The sequence below is a fragment of the Procambarus clarkii genome, chromosome 69 (genome assembly GCF_040958095.1).
Source record: "Procambarus clarkii isolate CNS0578487 chromosome 69, FALCON_Pclarkii_2.0, whole genome shotgun sequence".
Taxonomy (NCBI): Eukaryota; Metazoa; Arthropoda; class Malacostraca; order Decapoda; family Cambaridae; genus Procambarus; species Procambarus clarkii.
In genome coordinates this window covers 5,603,161-5,618,074 of record NC_091218.1, presented here as the reverse complement: position 1 = coordinate 5,618,074, position 14,914 = coordinate 5,603,161, and the positions used below count along the sequence as shown (strand labels likewise).

Sequence of the window (14,914 nt, the reverse complement as noted above, 5' to 3'; positions counted from 1 at the left end):
CTTGTTGTGTGGACCATTCTGACTGGTGTTTGGTTCATTTTTTCGTTTGTTGTGTGGTTCACTTGTGTGATCCAGCTTGTCTTATGAAGGAATTATTAATTGTAATCTGTGATAGAATGAGAAAGTTTTCCACCACTCTGTGAATTCTGTCCCAACATTGCAAGCTTGTGGACCACTTGTGGACCACTTGTGCAATCCACTTGTGTGATCGAACTTGTCATATGAGGATATTATTAATTGTAATCTGTGATAGAATGGGAAAGTTTTCCACCAGTCTGTGAACTCTGTCTCGACATCGTAAGCAAATCCGTACAGCCCCCGCTTCGGCGAACTATTGTTCGTCAAACCGGGTGAGTAAATCAAGCCTGAAAAGTGTGTGAACTAGGAGGAGATTCGTTGAATCGAGATTATACTGTATCGTCACCTATATCAGGGAAAAGGTCTGTAATCTTCACATCTGAATTGTCAAAGGCAGGAATTTCTGGAACAAAATCTGTCCCATCACTCCACACAAATTCGTCAGGTGTGTTTCGAGAGGCAACAGCGGCACCACGGCGAGGAATCAAATCAAATCAAATGTTTATTTAGGTAAGGTACATACATACAAGAGATTTTACAAAGAGTGATGGATTTATAGATAGGGCTACTACATACAATGCCTAAAGCCACTATTACGCAAAGCGTTTCGGGCATGAAAAACTTAAATGACTAAAGCTTAATACTAATTGAGCATAAAGAGTAAAATGAAAACATGGAATGAAAACATAGCTTAAAAAGCAGCACAAATGCAATTCTGTCGACAAACAGCGCTCTTTAACCCTTACACTGCTCAGGGGTCATATGGACATTTACACCCCTGTGCGCAAGAAAAAAAAAATTCAAAATTTTTTTTTCGTCTTCTAAACATGTTAATTTGTGTCCCCTGAGCACGGAAAAAATAAAAAAAAAATCGTAGGTGACATATTTTGGGCGCAATTGACCGATGAAGTCTGGCAAAAACTGGGCGTTGACCTAGCGGTTGTCAGACCCGGTCAGCGTCACCTGCGTTGACAGCTGGGAGTTGCCACAAAGATATTATTACCTAACTGTTTCAATGTCTCCGACTGATTTTTTCTTAGTTTTTTTGCAGTAATATTATTCAATAGTGTGTATTGTAATATATTTATATAATAAAAGTGGTTAATAATCGCTATACTCAAAAGTATGATGTGCATATTAGTGATTCAATTATTATGTTTATAAAACAATAAACAAATAGTTTTACTGCTATTACACTCTATACACAGGTTATATATAAGTATTGGCATGTTTTGGTCACCATAACGAACCACTAAGTTGGTATTGAGAGTCGAAAAGCAACGAGGAGTTACCGCCACACACCAGCCAGCCACTCGCTGCCACTCCCTCAACACACGCACTAAACTTTCTCCCCCAACAATACCAGTTGTGATGTTATTACACTATATACAGACGTTATATATAAGTATGTGTATATTTTGTTCACCACAACTGTACAGCTAAGCTGATATAGTTAGTTCAGGCACTAAGAGTCGTCGCTATACACAGATGGTGGCTGGCGGCTCCCTCACTCTTTCAAGTTCACACGCACTAAACTTTCTCCCCCAACAATACCTTTTGCAGTGTTATTACCCTATATACACATATTATATATAAATATCTACATGTTTTATGCACCGTAACTGTACACCTAAGCTTGTAGAGCGCCCAAAGAGCATAGTGGCCACCCTCTAATCAGCTAGAGAAATCGTGCAGACGACGTCACCTCCGTCACCCATATGGCTCCTCCCAGCATAATCCTTTTGCTGTTATTACACTAATACACACATTATATATAAGTATCTACATTTGTGTTCACCATAGAGAACCACTGACCTAGTATGGTGAACGCAAACAATAACAGGTGGCCACACAGTCAGTAAACGATGCTGTCTCCCTCCGTCTCTCAGCATCACTCCTCACACAGCGCTAATTATTACAACAATCCTGCTATTATCACAACCCTGGTTATTTATATCACAGTCATTGGTCATCTGTAATATTGTCATCACTAAATAATAACAATTATATATTTATTTTGACATTTTTCGGCGATGCTGTGGTCACAAGCTGAACATCAATGCTGTTCGCTCATGCTGCGTGCGCCGGCCTTGGTTGCTCCAACAGTACTGTGCCTCTCACACCAGAGAATATTGCCCACGATTTTTTTTTTAAATGGCATCTGTTTACAAGATCCCTGAGGAAGCTACTGTGAACCCCGTGTAGCCGCGGGCCATTTGAATCAGGCCTGGCACCCTATGGCGTATATATACGCCATGCGCACCATGGGACATGTTACTCAGGGCGTATATATACGCCTTGCGCAGCTTAAGGGTTAAAAAAAACAGACATTGGTTGACAATAGAGGGGTAAGGTAGGTTACAGGGAATTTATTAGGTATAGCTTCGTTTTTATCTTAAACTGGTTGAGAGAGGTACAGTCTTTAACATGGTTGGGAAGGTCATTCCACAATCTGGGTCCCTTGATTTGTAGAGCATTTCTAGTTTGATTAAGTCGACTCTAGGAATATCAAAACTGTATTTATTTCTGGTGTCGTGCTCATGGGTTCTGTTACAACCTTCTATGAAGCTTTTGAGGTCAGGATTGGCATTACAGTTTAGCATTTTATATATGTATAATACACATGAGAGAATGTGCAATGACTTAATGTCTAACATATTCATAGATTTGAGTAGGGGTACCGAGTGATGTCTGGGGCCAGAGTTGGATATTGTCCTAATAGCAGCATTGTGTTGAGTAATTAGAAGACGTAAATCCGTGGACCAGGAGCTGAAGCCCGTCTAGCAACAGTATGGGCGGGAAGGGACAATGAGGGAAATTTACTTGACGATGAGGGGCTTTGTTCATCAGTGTTCCCATGTGGTGCCATGCGGTGGCGCGTGGCTGGGCCAGATGCTGCTAATGCAACAAAATGTCACTTGGCAACATCACACACTCCACTGCCACTAGTAGCAACTAAACTGTTTTCTGATTCTAAATCACTAAAACTTGAAAATCATTCACTTTCCTCGACTCGTTGACCAAAACATAATCTGGCAAAGCAACACATGAACTATGTGGTTTGGTGCAAAATGATGTTGAGTGTGGGTGAGGAGGCATTGGTGACAGACTAGGCCTAACCTTAGTGGCACCAGCATGTTCACTCTCATCATCTGTCGTATCCACATCTGAGAGCTGTGTGTAGTCCTGTGTCAGAGTCGTCAGTATCAGGTTCATCACCATCCAGGAACAAATTCTGATTAATTTCATCCTCAATCAAAGGTCGTGATGAACGCTACGCTGAGCAGAGTAGGTCGGTGGAAAGTGATGTGCTCGCCATTGTCTCTTGTCAGGTAACTGAGGCCTGCAGACAATGGCAGCCTACGTTGGATTTTTTCCAAGATGGCGTCTGTTTACATTCGAGGTCGGCGTAACTATAGCCGCCCCAATCCCTCGCGGGACCTTTAAAATCGTGCGCTAGACCCCGCAATCGAATATTTATTTATATACAAGAAGGTACATTGGGTTTATGAGAGTACAGAGATTTGAAGTTTTACATTTTTGTAAAGCCACTAGCACGCATAACATTTTGGGCAGATCCTTAATCTAACATATAATTTTAAGAATGTAATTTCTAGCAACATTAAAAAAAAATGTTTACAGGTACATTGTAAGAAAGTATAAAACTATACTGTAAGAAGGTATAAAAATGCATTGTAAGAATGTCTAAAAAATACATTTTATAAGACATTTGACAGAAAAAAAGTAGGAACATTAACGTAAGTTTAAAGTTTATCCACAGGTATATTTTAGCATAGTTTGACGATTGTTGCAAGACATAATGTAGCAAACTATCAGTATAACATCATATAAGATAACAGAACAGCAATGATTACAATAATAATAATAATAATAATAATAATAATAATAATAAAAATATTTTATTTAGGAAAAGTACATACATAGATGCAGAGTTACAAACAATCTGATTATTTATAGATAGAGCTAGAATATACAAATACCTAAAGCCACTAATACACATAGCGTTTCGGGGAAAGTTGCATAACATAGGTATATATTTTGGGGAATTGGGTAGCACTAGATACAGTGTGAGTTTCAAAGCACGAGGTAGGAAACTATGAAGATGAAATTAGGGTACTTTTTGGTTTTATTTTTGAATAAGGCAAAAGTTTGTCAGCTTTTCAATTCGTTAGGGAGTGAGTTCCATAGACCAGGTCCCTTTATTTGCATAGCGTGTTTACATAGATTAAGTTTGACTCTGGGAATATCAAAGATATGTTTATTTCTGGTGTGGTGATTCTGTGTTCTATTACATCTGTCCAAGAAGAGTTTCAGAACAGGGTTTGCACTTAAGAACAGGGGTTGCATATTGAACAGAAACTGCATATGTATGTATGGCGCGATTTCATTACAGTTACTCCCATCGTATATGTACTGTATGTATTGCGCGGATTAAACTGCATCTGCCATCGTTTGACCATTTTAAAACCCTATTTAGATCATCTTGAAGTGATAGCAAGTCTTTTTCCATGTTTATTTCCCCTTCTGATTTTTATGTCATCGGCAAATTTGCAAATATTGCTGCTCAAACCTAAATCTAAATCATTTATATACGTTATGAATAACAGAGGTCCCAGGACAGAGCCTTGAGGCACTCCACTTACAACATTTTCCCACTCTGACTTAACTCCATTTATACTAACTCTCTGTTTCTTTTGGTATAGCCATGACCTAATCCAACTTAATATAGCACCCCTAATACCATGAGCCTCTATTTTTTTTAATCAATCTTTCATGAGGCACTGTATTAAAAGCTTTGCTAAAGTCAAGGTACACAACATTATAAACACTATCAACTGCCTCCACTATGCCGGAATAAAAGATAGCAAATTTGTTAAACATATACGGCCATTTGTAAAACTACGATATGAATCATTTATTAATTTATGTTTTTCAAGATGAAGACGAATAGTATTTGCAATTATCGATTCAAGTAACTTTTCCACAATAGACGTTAGGCTAATTGGCTGATAGTTTGACGCAAGTGATTTATCTCCTTTCTTGAAAATTGGTACCACATTAGCAACCCTCCACGACTCTGGTACTCTGCCTGACTAATGATTTATTAAATATGATAGACAATGGCTTGCAAAGCTCCTTTTTGCATTCCATAAGCACCCTGGCAAACACTTCGTCCAGCCCTGGGGATTTGTTTGGCTTAAGTTTCACTATTTGTTTAATAACATCCTCCCTGGTAACTGCTAAACTAGTCATCCTGTCCTCTTCCCCACCCACATAGACTTGTTTGGCTGAAGGCATAATGCTCAGTTCTTCTTTAGTAAATACAGAGATAAAATATTTATCACAATTACTACACATCTCTTTGTCATTATCAGTTATCTGACCTGTCTCAGTTTTTAATGGACCTATCCTTACCCTAATCTTTGTTCAATATAACTGAAAAAACCTTTAGGATATATCTTTGCTTGCCCTGCTATGCGAATTTCATAGTTTTTTTTGCCTTCCTTATCTCTTTTCTGGGGTTCTGGGGGGGGGGGGGCAGCCCCATCGGCTCCCCTTCGGCTCCCCTTCGGTTCCCCTTCGGCTCCCTGGAGCTATCCAGGCTGATATGGATAACCATTGACCAGGACAGGCACCAAGAAACGTAAGAACCTAAAAAAAAAAAACGATTCTGGTTAAAACAAAAAAATAGCCAAACGAGTGGACAGAACTCCCCAAATGAAAACGAGCAATCAAGGATGACGTCACACGAGCCGCGATGCTTGTCTGCACAGCTGCACCCTTCCCAAGAGGGGGAAGGGGGTTCTCCAGACCCACCACGCTGGAGATCCAACCACTAGTTCTTAGGATGATGTGATAGTGGCTCGGTCGGGTGGCTCCAGCTCTGGATTCTCTTGTGGTGCTGTGCTTGGTGTTCAGTACTGCTCTTACTGTGGATTGTGAGCTGGGAGGTATTCACAGGTACTCGGGCTGCATGTGCTTAGGGTTACCTTCCTTGAGTGCCCTGTAAGTACTGCCCTTGGGGTTTGGGGTTACAAGTCACATTAGGGTCTACCTCTATGGTCTTTTGCTGCTTGGTAATTGACCACCCTGAGTGTTGAGGGTTTTCCTCCCTTGTTTACCTTATCTTGAGGTTATCTTGAGATGATTTCGGGGCTTTTTAGTGTCCCCCGCGGCCCGGTCCTCGACCAGGCCTCCACCCCCAGGAAGCAGCCCGTGATAGCTGACTAACACCCACGTACCTATTTTACTGCTAGGAAACAGGGGCATAGGGTGAAAGAAACTCTGCCCATTGTTTCTCGCCGGTGCCTGGGATCGAACCCAGGACCACAGGATCACAAGTGCAGAGTGCTGTCCGCTCGGCCGACCGGCCTACCTTGGGGTAAGTGGTAGTTTTTTGCACTGGTGGGGCGCGGGGTACTGCGCAGCTAATTTTCACCTATTACAGCAGCCGGCTCTGTTCCTCTTGGGTATGTTATCCTTTTGCAGGGTTTTCTTTTTTTGTTTTAGCCTGGTAGGGGGGTCTGCCTTTGTGTCCCTTTCCCCTGTTAGTTAGGGTGTTGACCTCTTGTGTCTGGTGATACCCCCTGCTTCGCCCCCGTGCGTGGATACGTCCCGGTTGTTCAGCTTTGGTAGTTTGTTTGGTAGACTTGTTAGGTGCCAGTTAGCAGTACCCCGCCTGGGCTTACCCTTAGCGATACCAGTCTAAGGGCCCCGGGAATCCCCGAGGAGGTGCACGGGTCTGATGGATGCGACCCTAGGTCTCCTCTCACTTTGTGCGCGTTTGAGGGTTGCTCTGTCCCCTTGTCTCAGGGCAACGCTCATTGTGTTTGCCACCGTCATGCTGCCTGTTGGGTTAGTGACACCTTCGACCCTGAGTCCTGCAAGCACTGTTGCTTGTTTGTGACTCAATTCACCCACTCTGATGATGATTTTCTTCGGGCACAGAGGGGTGAGGTGTTGCATGCTTCGTTAGTTGCTTCCCCGGATGCCCCCAAGGTTGCCATGTTTTACTTATAGTGACCCAGACTTAGGGTTGTTGGTCGCTTCGACCTTGATTCAGTCCGCACCCCCTCGTTCAGCCCTTGCTGTGGTTCATTCTGCCCCCCCCCCCTTGCTTCCTGCTCCGAAGCATCTGAGGGCTTCGTAGTTGGGGCAGGGTTTAGTGGTTTCTGCTACTCGGGCAGTGTCAGGGGTTGCCCCTTCCAGGGAGTCGATGGAGGCATTCGAGTCGGTTCCTCCAGCTGTAGTACCGGGGTCTGACCAATGGGCCCCCTCTCATCCTGTTTTTCCGGCATTTTCTTGTGAGGAAGGGGCTTTGGTGGATGACTCGCTCCCGGGGCCTGATGTGAAGATTCCTAGAGTTGGGGAGGAGTTGCCTTGGGAGTTTTGGGCCCCATTGGACCCTGCCGGGGGTTTTCCAACCCTCTGAGCAGGGCTTGCCGTTACGGGGAGTAGGGTTTTCCTTTTCCTCCTCTGCTTACGAGTTTTTTGGGCGTCGACCCCTCCCCGGGTTCGGTTCCATGTCCCTTCGGGTCAGTCGGTTCCATCCTGCCGGTGGGTACTTTTCGCCACTTTCTTACCCTTCTTAACTTGGACATGTATTCTCCATCATGTCACAGTCTTGTTCTCCTCGTATCAGGATCCTGCATGACCATTGGTCTCGGATATTGCTAGGCCCATATAAGACTTCATGATTTTGTTTGCTTCTCTAGGATCTCAAAGGTTTGGGGAGGTCTTCGATACTTTCCATATTATTGGAACGTCTGGCAGCTTCCGGTGAGGCTTATCTCCAGTTCTTTATAGGACTCGTTGGTCCTCTTCAGTGCTCCTTCTTGGTTTTTTGATACTATATCTAATTATTTATACTTACATCTTCTCTCCGTGCTCTGTCTCGGCGTTGATAATAATCGTTAAATACACCTAGTTGGCACCCTCCCCCACCAGGTGGGTAGCCAGGAAACCGTGCGGTTCAGACCTCATGTGTCCTGCGTATGCGCCGCGGGTGTTTGTTTTGTTTATGGACAGTGTACACAAGTATTGGTGTTCCGCGTCCTTTTCTCTCGGGTACTTCGCCGCTCTCACTCCTCTTATCTCTCCAGTCAGAGCCCAATAGATACTGGGGGATTTCTAGAATATGTATATGGGGAGGACACCTAGTTCTTTTCTCTGCATACGGGTGTATGACTCCGCATCCACCTCTACTCCTCGTCTTCTCCTCCTGCACATGCATCTCTGGCTGTATTCCACTAGCGATGCTCTTGGAATATTATAAGGCTATGCTGTGTCATGACACGATAGTGCATACGCTCTACAGGTGAGCTTATACGATCTGGCAACACTTGGCCAGGTGCTGGTTCGCGGTTCACGGAGTGTTGGGTATTGTTTGTGGCATTTTGTATGGGCCATTGCGTGCTTCTTACCGTGTCCTTTCTATGTCAATCTGTATTGTTATTCATTACACGGTGGGGGCACAGCTCCGTCTTTCGAGTTCTTTCTTTAGTCTTTCAGTGCCTGGGTCTTTTCTTGCCTCTGGCCGCTCCTTCTGTGACTCCCACCATGCTCTCTGGACACTCGTTCATTGACCGTCGTGCAGTTCCTGGGTGAGCCCTTCCATATCCATTGGATTCTGTGTGTGTGTGTGTAGTAGTAGGTCCAGTTCATGACATTCCCATTTGCTCCCTCAGATTTCTTTGTGCCTCATATTGCTTCTACTCTCTTGTCCCTAGCTGTTGGTGCTTGGACTGTCTTTAAGGTCATTTCCTATCTCTATACTACACATTGTGTTTTTTAGTATGTGCATATTGGCTATACTAATGTTTGTGCTAGGTTGGACTATGTCCATGTTAAGTTCCCTGATTTTGCACAGTTCGCGTGCTCAGATATGATCCTGTGTTCTTTCATCTTCTCCTTGTATGTCATTACCAGCTTCTGGGTTGCCCTGTATGCAGGTGGATGTAGATTCCGTTTGTCCTCTCCTGCCCCTACAGTGTCTTTTCGTTGGGTCAGGAGGTGCTAGGTTTACGGCCCTGGCTCTGGCCTTTTCTTTGTGTTTCTTTCTGGACGGCATGTTTTTGTTTGCGTGCGTCGTTCTGCCTTGCCGGGGCTGGTTGCATTGCTCCTGCAGGATTTGGTGTCCCTATTTTTTGCATCGCGTCTTGCATTTCGGGTCGTGGTGCTTACTTTCTCGTTGACCTCGACCTGGGCCCTGACTCTTAGGTTTTCGTCGCAATTTAGTTTTTGCTGTTTGCAGCATCTGTGGTTCGGCGTTTTTCTGCTAGCGGCTTCATGTTGTTATCCGTTGTCGAACTTGTTGGTCCTTCAGGGGTCCTGGAAGGGGCATGTCTGCTCACCCGAGTTGGTTCTTTCCCGGCTCGCCGGGTTGAGTTCCTGGTTTCCTGGCTTAACCCACCAGTTGACACGTTCCTCATCTCAAGATGACACTTCTCACGAGTTTCGCGACGGGACCATGGCGTCTCCGATCTCCTGAGGAGCTTGCTAGTATTGGGGAATTTTCTGTATGGCAGACGTTCCATCTGGTTCCTTGCTTGCCTTGATTTCCGGCGCTGCTTGCTTAGTGTTCGCATCCAGGGTTTTCCTGCAGCTCCGCCTCTTCCCATGCTCGGTCCAATCTGTGATGGGACTGGTTCGGTTTCCACCTCGAGTCTTCCAGTCTGGTACTTCTGTCTCGAGTCTCTCACCATCTGTTGGTGTTCAGGTGGCTTTGTTGATGGTGTCCCACCTGTGTGCTTTGTCTCGGCAGCGGTATGTTTTTTTTTGGTGGTCCTTCCCTTTTCTTTTTGTCCCTTCATAGGTAGGCTGCGTTTTTTTTGGTGTAGTCTTATCCTTCTTTTGTGGAGGTTTAGGACTGTCATCTTACCACATACTGTCACGTTGTCTTGTGCGGCACTGGTGGAGCTGCTCCGGTTTGCTTTGGTTTTGGTGTTCCTTCTGCACTAATTCGCGAGCTGTCTCTGGCGTGGTTCACCTCCAGCTTGTTCATGTGCCGCTTGAGCCGTCCTGCTCCTTTGATTTGGGGCTTTCTCCTCTCTTCTCCTCAGTTTCTTGTGACCCCTTCAGTTCTGGATTGTTTTTCCGAGGCTCTTTTCTTGTTAACATTGGCCTCTGGGGGTCGGGTCGGGGGAGCTTCATGCTCTCCTCCGGCACAGTTTTTCTACTCCTTTGGTCCTTCGTGTTAGGCTGTTTGCTTGCAGCAGTCTCCTTTTCTGACAGAGATCATCAATTAACTTTGGTCAGGCCGGGGTTCTTCATGTGTTGCGTCCGGTTGCAGAGCTCTGCCGTTATTTGCATGCCACAGCCTCAGTGGCCGGGGACGCGCTTTGAATTGCTCCGGTTTCCATTCTTCCCTGTTCCCGGGTTTGGGGCTCTCAGGTTTTCCGCAGGGTTATTCGGTCCACCTAGCTTGTGGTCTATCTCCGTGCCCATGACGTTCGTAAGTTTGCTTGTCTTGCTGCCATCTTCGGTAACATTTCTTGGGCTGACAATCGGGCATGGGTTTTTTGGCGGTCAAACAGGGTCCTGGCTGCATGCTACCTCATGAATGTTCCTGGGCCTAGTCGGGCCTGTGTCGCTTTGGGTCGGTGGTTGCAGCCTATTGTCTCGATTTCGTGTTGAGATGTGAGTATTGATCGACTCCCGGGTAAGTTCCTCTAGTTTTTGTCTTTGGTTAAGTAGTTCCAGGGAGCCGAAGCGGTTTCCTCCAGAAAACCAACGTTGAATGTAATGAAACGCCATTTTCTGGGTTAACCCCCGGAGGCTCCCCGCCAAACCCTCCCTTCCCTTGGTTGGCGTTTTTTCACATGTTTTGACAGCCAGCCTAAGTTGGACAGCTCCACCCCCCACCTCCCGGGGAGGGTGGAGCTGCGCAGACATGCTGCACAGCTCGTTTGACAACATGCTTGATTGCTCGTTTTCATTTGGGGAGTTCTGTCCACTTGTTTGGCTATTTTTGTTGTTTTAACCAGAATAGGGGTTTGTTTTGAGACGCTTACCTTTCAGGGTGCCTATCCCTGTCGATGGCAGATATAGAATGCTCCAAATCACATGTGCATTTCTATAGGCCATTGCTCCTCGTGCCTCTCTGAGAGGGCTTGTGGTCCCCGGTAGGCCTAGAACTCCATCCACACTGAGTCATGCCAAAGGTTAGGGATGTCATTATCAGCCTCGATAGCTCTGGGGAGTCGAAGGGAATCACTCAGAAAATGGGGTTTCATTACATGCAAGGCTGGTTTTTTAACATTTCTAACCAGTTGGATGAATTCTTGTTCTAAACTGAATTCCCCATTTCTAATCCTTTTGTACCAAGCTCTCTTTCTACATATAAGGTTCTTCAGATCCTTTGTTACCCATTTCGGGTCATTAGAATTGGATCTATTCAATTTGTATGGCATCTATGTATGGCAATTTGTTCCTGTGCTTTGTTTAGAATTTTTTTAGATAAGTTAAATTTTGAATACACATTGAAATCCCTTTTTACATCACCAATTGCTGGGTTCTCGTCTCGCACCAAGACCAGCCCACCCCCCCATGCCCAGGACTTTCCACTCCATTTCACCCAAAAAAATTCGTTGACCATTAAAATCAGCTTTTTGAAAATCTGGCACCTTAACAGAATTTTCTCATATAAATCTATTCCATTCTACGCTAAATCTGATTTCTTTATGATCTCTGTTCCCTAGCTCACTCCCTATTTCAATTTCATTAATTTGTGTTTCCCTGTTAACACTAAGTTTAAAATATTATTTTCCCATGTTGGTTCCTTAATGTGATGATTAAGAAAGCAATCATCAATTAATTTTAGAAAATCTTCTGCTTCATTATTCCCCAGTTCTGTTAATCGAGTTTATTCCACTAAAATTAAAGTCACTCATGACACAAATACTGCTTGACCTAGATGCTCTAGATATTTCACCCCATAGATGCTTTGCTTCCATCCTGTCTAAGTTTGGTGGATTTTATATAACTCCTATTATAAGATTGTTAGCTTTTTACTTTAATTCTAACCAAATAGTTTCTGTGTGTAGCTCAGTTTTGATTCCCTCTTTGAGAATACAATTCAAATTTTCCCCAACATATATGGCTACTCCCCCTTCCTCGTCTAATATATCTATCTGTGTGAAATAGTTTAAATACGTTTATTTGATATGCAGCTAATAGTTCTCTATTTTCTACTTTCATCAATGTTTCGGTAAGTGCAATAATAGAATTTTTTTTGTGTGCAGATGAGCATTTAAATTGTGTATTTTGTTTCTTAGACTCCTACTATTAGTGTAATATACCTTAAGTGTATTGTTATTTTGAGGCGTTTCTCTTTCTCTGTTCATTTTTGCCAATTTGCTTCCCCCACTAACACTTTTATTACCTCCTTTCTCCATATCAATTTCTATGCCACTATCCAGTTACAGTTTAAACCCAAACAAATCCCTCCAACCACAGGTTCCAATGAGTTGGCAACAGCAACCACCCCAGCCCTAGATAGATGTACTTCATCGCGAGCATACATGTCATTTCTTCCATTGAAGTGTTCCCAGTTGTCTATGAATGATATTGCATTTAATTTGCAATATTTGTCCAGTTGGCAATTGACACCAAGTGCTCTCATCAACTATTCATTTCCAACTCCCTTTCTTGGAAGACTGCCACATATGACTGGGATTCTTCCCTTGCTCCCAACTAATTCTATGGCTGTCTTAGACCACTGTATCAGTGTCTCATTCCTAACTCGTTTTACAACATTTTCACCGGCACTGATACAAATAATGGGTTTGTTCCCATTTCCAGCCATAATATCATTCATGTTGTTAACAATGAATGAATGAATCACCAACTCCTGCTCTCGAATAGCAAACCCTTAACTTGTTCCCCGTATCCCTGGCACAAAACGTTCTAGCCAAATACCTCACCTGGGAATGTGCCACAATGAAAATTCACTTAAGTACTCCCATTACTTTGTGAGCATCTTGAGGGACTTGCGCTCCCTTCGTTGTCTTCCCTTTCGAGGGACTAAGACCAACTTAAACTAAGAATACTTGATCTTTCCCCCATTATCACATACGATACATACATTTCCTTCCAATATTCGTAAGAAAGTAAGGACGGGTTTTGTTAGTCTGTAATCTCGGGTACGGCTTACAAGCAGCCCTACTGCTGCAATATGTTACCTAAAAATATTATCCTATACTCCGGGATATATTTATAAAAAATATTGGCCCTTCTGTGGATATGTTAATCTGTTAGTAATATTAACTCTGCTCTAGAATAGCTAATACAAAAAATGTATGTAAATATTATATAATTACTATTAGTAAATAAAGTACCTGTACTGTAATATTACTCTTTTTTCGAGGTGACACTGTACTGTAATAATACATCTAGCTTAACCAAATATTCTTTCCACAGGATAACAAGCCAGAGGAATGTTCAGTGTGTTATAACGATTATGATGACAATCAGCTACGACCTCGCACACTGCCGTGCGGCCACACATTCTGCTCCCAGTGTATTGACAATGGTATCGAGAATGGTCAACTGACCTGCCCCAACTGCCGTGCCGAGCACGCTGCCACAGCTGCTACTCAGTTCCCAATTAGCTATGCTGTGGAGGCTTTTGTTAGGAAACTGAAAGATATCCAGCTAACACAAAAGAAAACTGTACCAGTAAAAAAGAAGTTACATTCCCTGGTGCAGGAGCAGAAGAGCATCATCAGCAGCCTCATTACTAGCTGTGAAGAGGTACTGTCCCAGCTGGGGGAGTACCGGGGGCAGCTGGGGGACTGGAAGACTTGCCACCTCCAGCTCCAGGACAGACTCTATACTCTGGTAGAGGAGAACAAGTCAGCAATGCAGCTCTTGGAACTGGAGGATACCAGTGTGGTGGATATGACAACACAAGGAGAGGAAGGGAAGACTCAGCTGCAGGCCATGTTGGGGAGCCTCGACACAGTCAACACCCCACAGGAAGTTTACACAACCATAGACACAGCTGATGAGTGCAGCATGAAGGTAGAAGATTGGCTCCAGAAGTGCCAGGAACTCTTCCCAAATGTCAAGACTGTCCACACCTCAGTGAAGGTACGCTGCTGAAGGTCACATTGTTCTCACCCAACTGAGTGTAGTATTGCCTCTATATAAACACTTTTGACACGGAGACACATCGAGATGAGAGTAACTTTATATATAGGAAACTTTTTGCTCTAACACCTGAAACATTTTTATTAATAAAGTCAACTGTCATCTTGGTGTTTCTCTACACTGTGGTCAGTGTAGAGAAACAAAATTACTTATGTTGTCAAATTACTTTACTCATTCTGATGCTTCATTATAGTCCAGTTACTTTACTCAGAGCCTAATGCTTCATTATAGTCCAGTTACTTTACTCAGAGCCAGATGCTTCATTATAGTCCAGTTACTTTACTCAGAGCCTGATGCTTCATTATAGTCCAGTTACTTTACTCAGAGCCTGATGCTTCATTATAGTCCAGTTACTTTACTCAGCGCCTGATGCTTCATTATAGTCCAGGTTCCACCATTAATGTTTGTGTTGGTAATGACAGGTGCAGGAGACCATCAGGGAGGCCCTGGAGATGATGACCACAGAGACAGGTGCCACAGCTGACCCCGTACACCTGGGAGACTCAGCCTCCACCATTAATGTTTGTGTTGGTAATGACAGGTGCAGGAGACCATCAGGGAGGCCCTGGAGATGATGACCACAGAGACAGGTGCCACAGCTGACCCCATACACCTGGGAGACTCAGCCTCCACCATTAATGTTTGTGTTGGTAATGACAGGTGC

At 43.9% G+C, this 14,914-nt stretch overlaps 1 protein-coding gene across 1 annotated transcript in view; it reads left to right on the top strand.

Annotated features, from left to right (window-relative positions):
* The window catches only part of LOC138355796 (tripartite motif-containing protein 59-like), a 45,202-nt gene extending 30,879 nt beyond the window's left edge, over window positions 1–14,323 (top strand). The window contains exons 3-4 of the mRNA XM_069311323.1: window positions 13,519–14,184; window positions 14,300–14,323. Coding sequence (XP_069167424.1) covers window positions 13,519–14,184; window positions 14,300–14,323 — 690 coding nt within the window. The remainder of the gene's footprint in view (window positions 1–13,518; window positions 14,185–14,299) is intronic.
* Window positions 14,324–14,914: the final 591 nt, after the last annotated feature.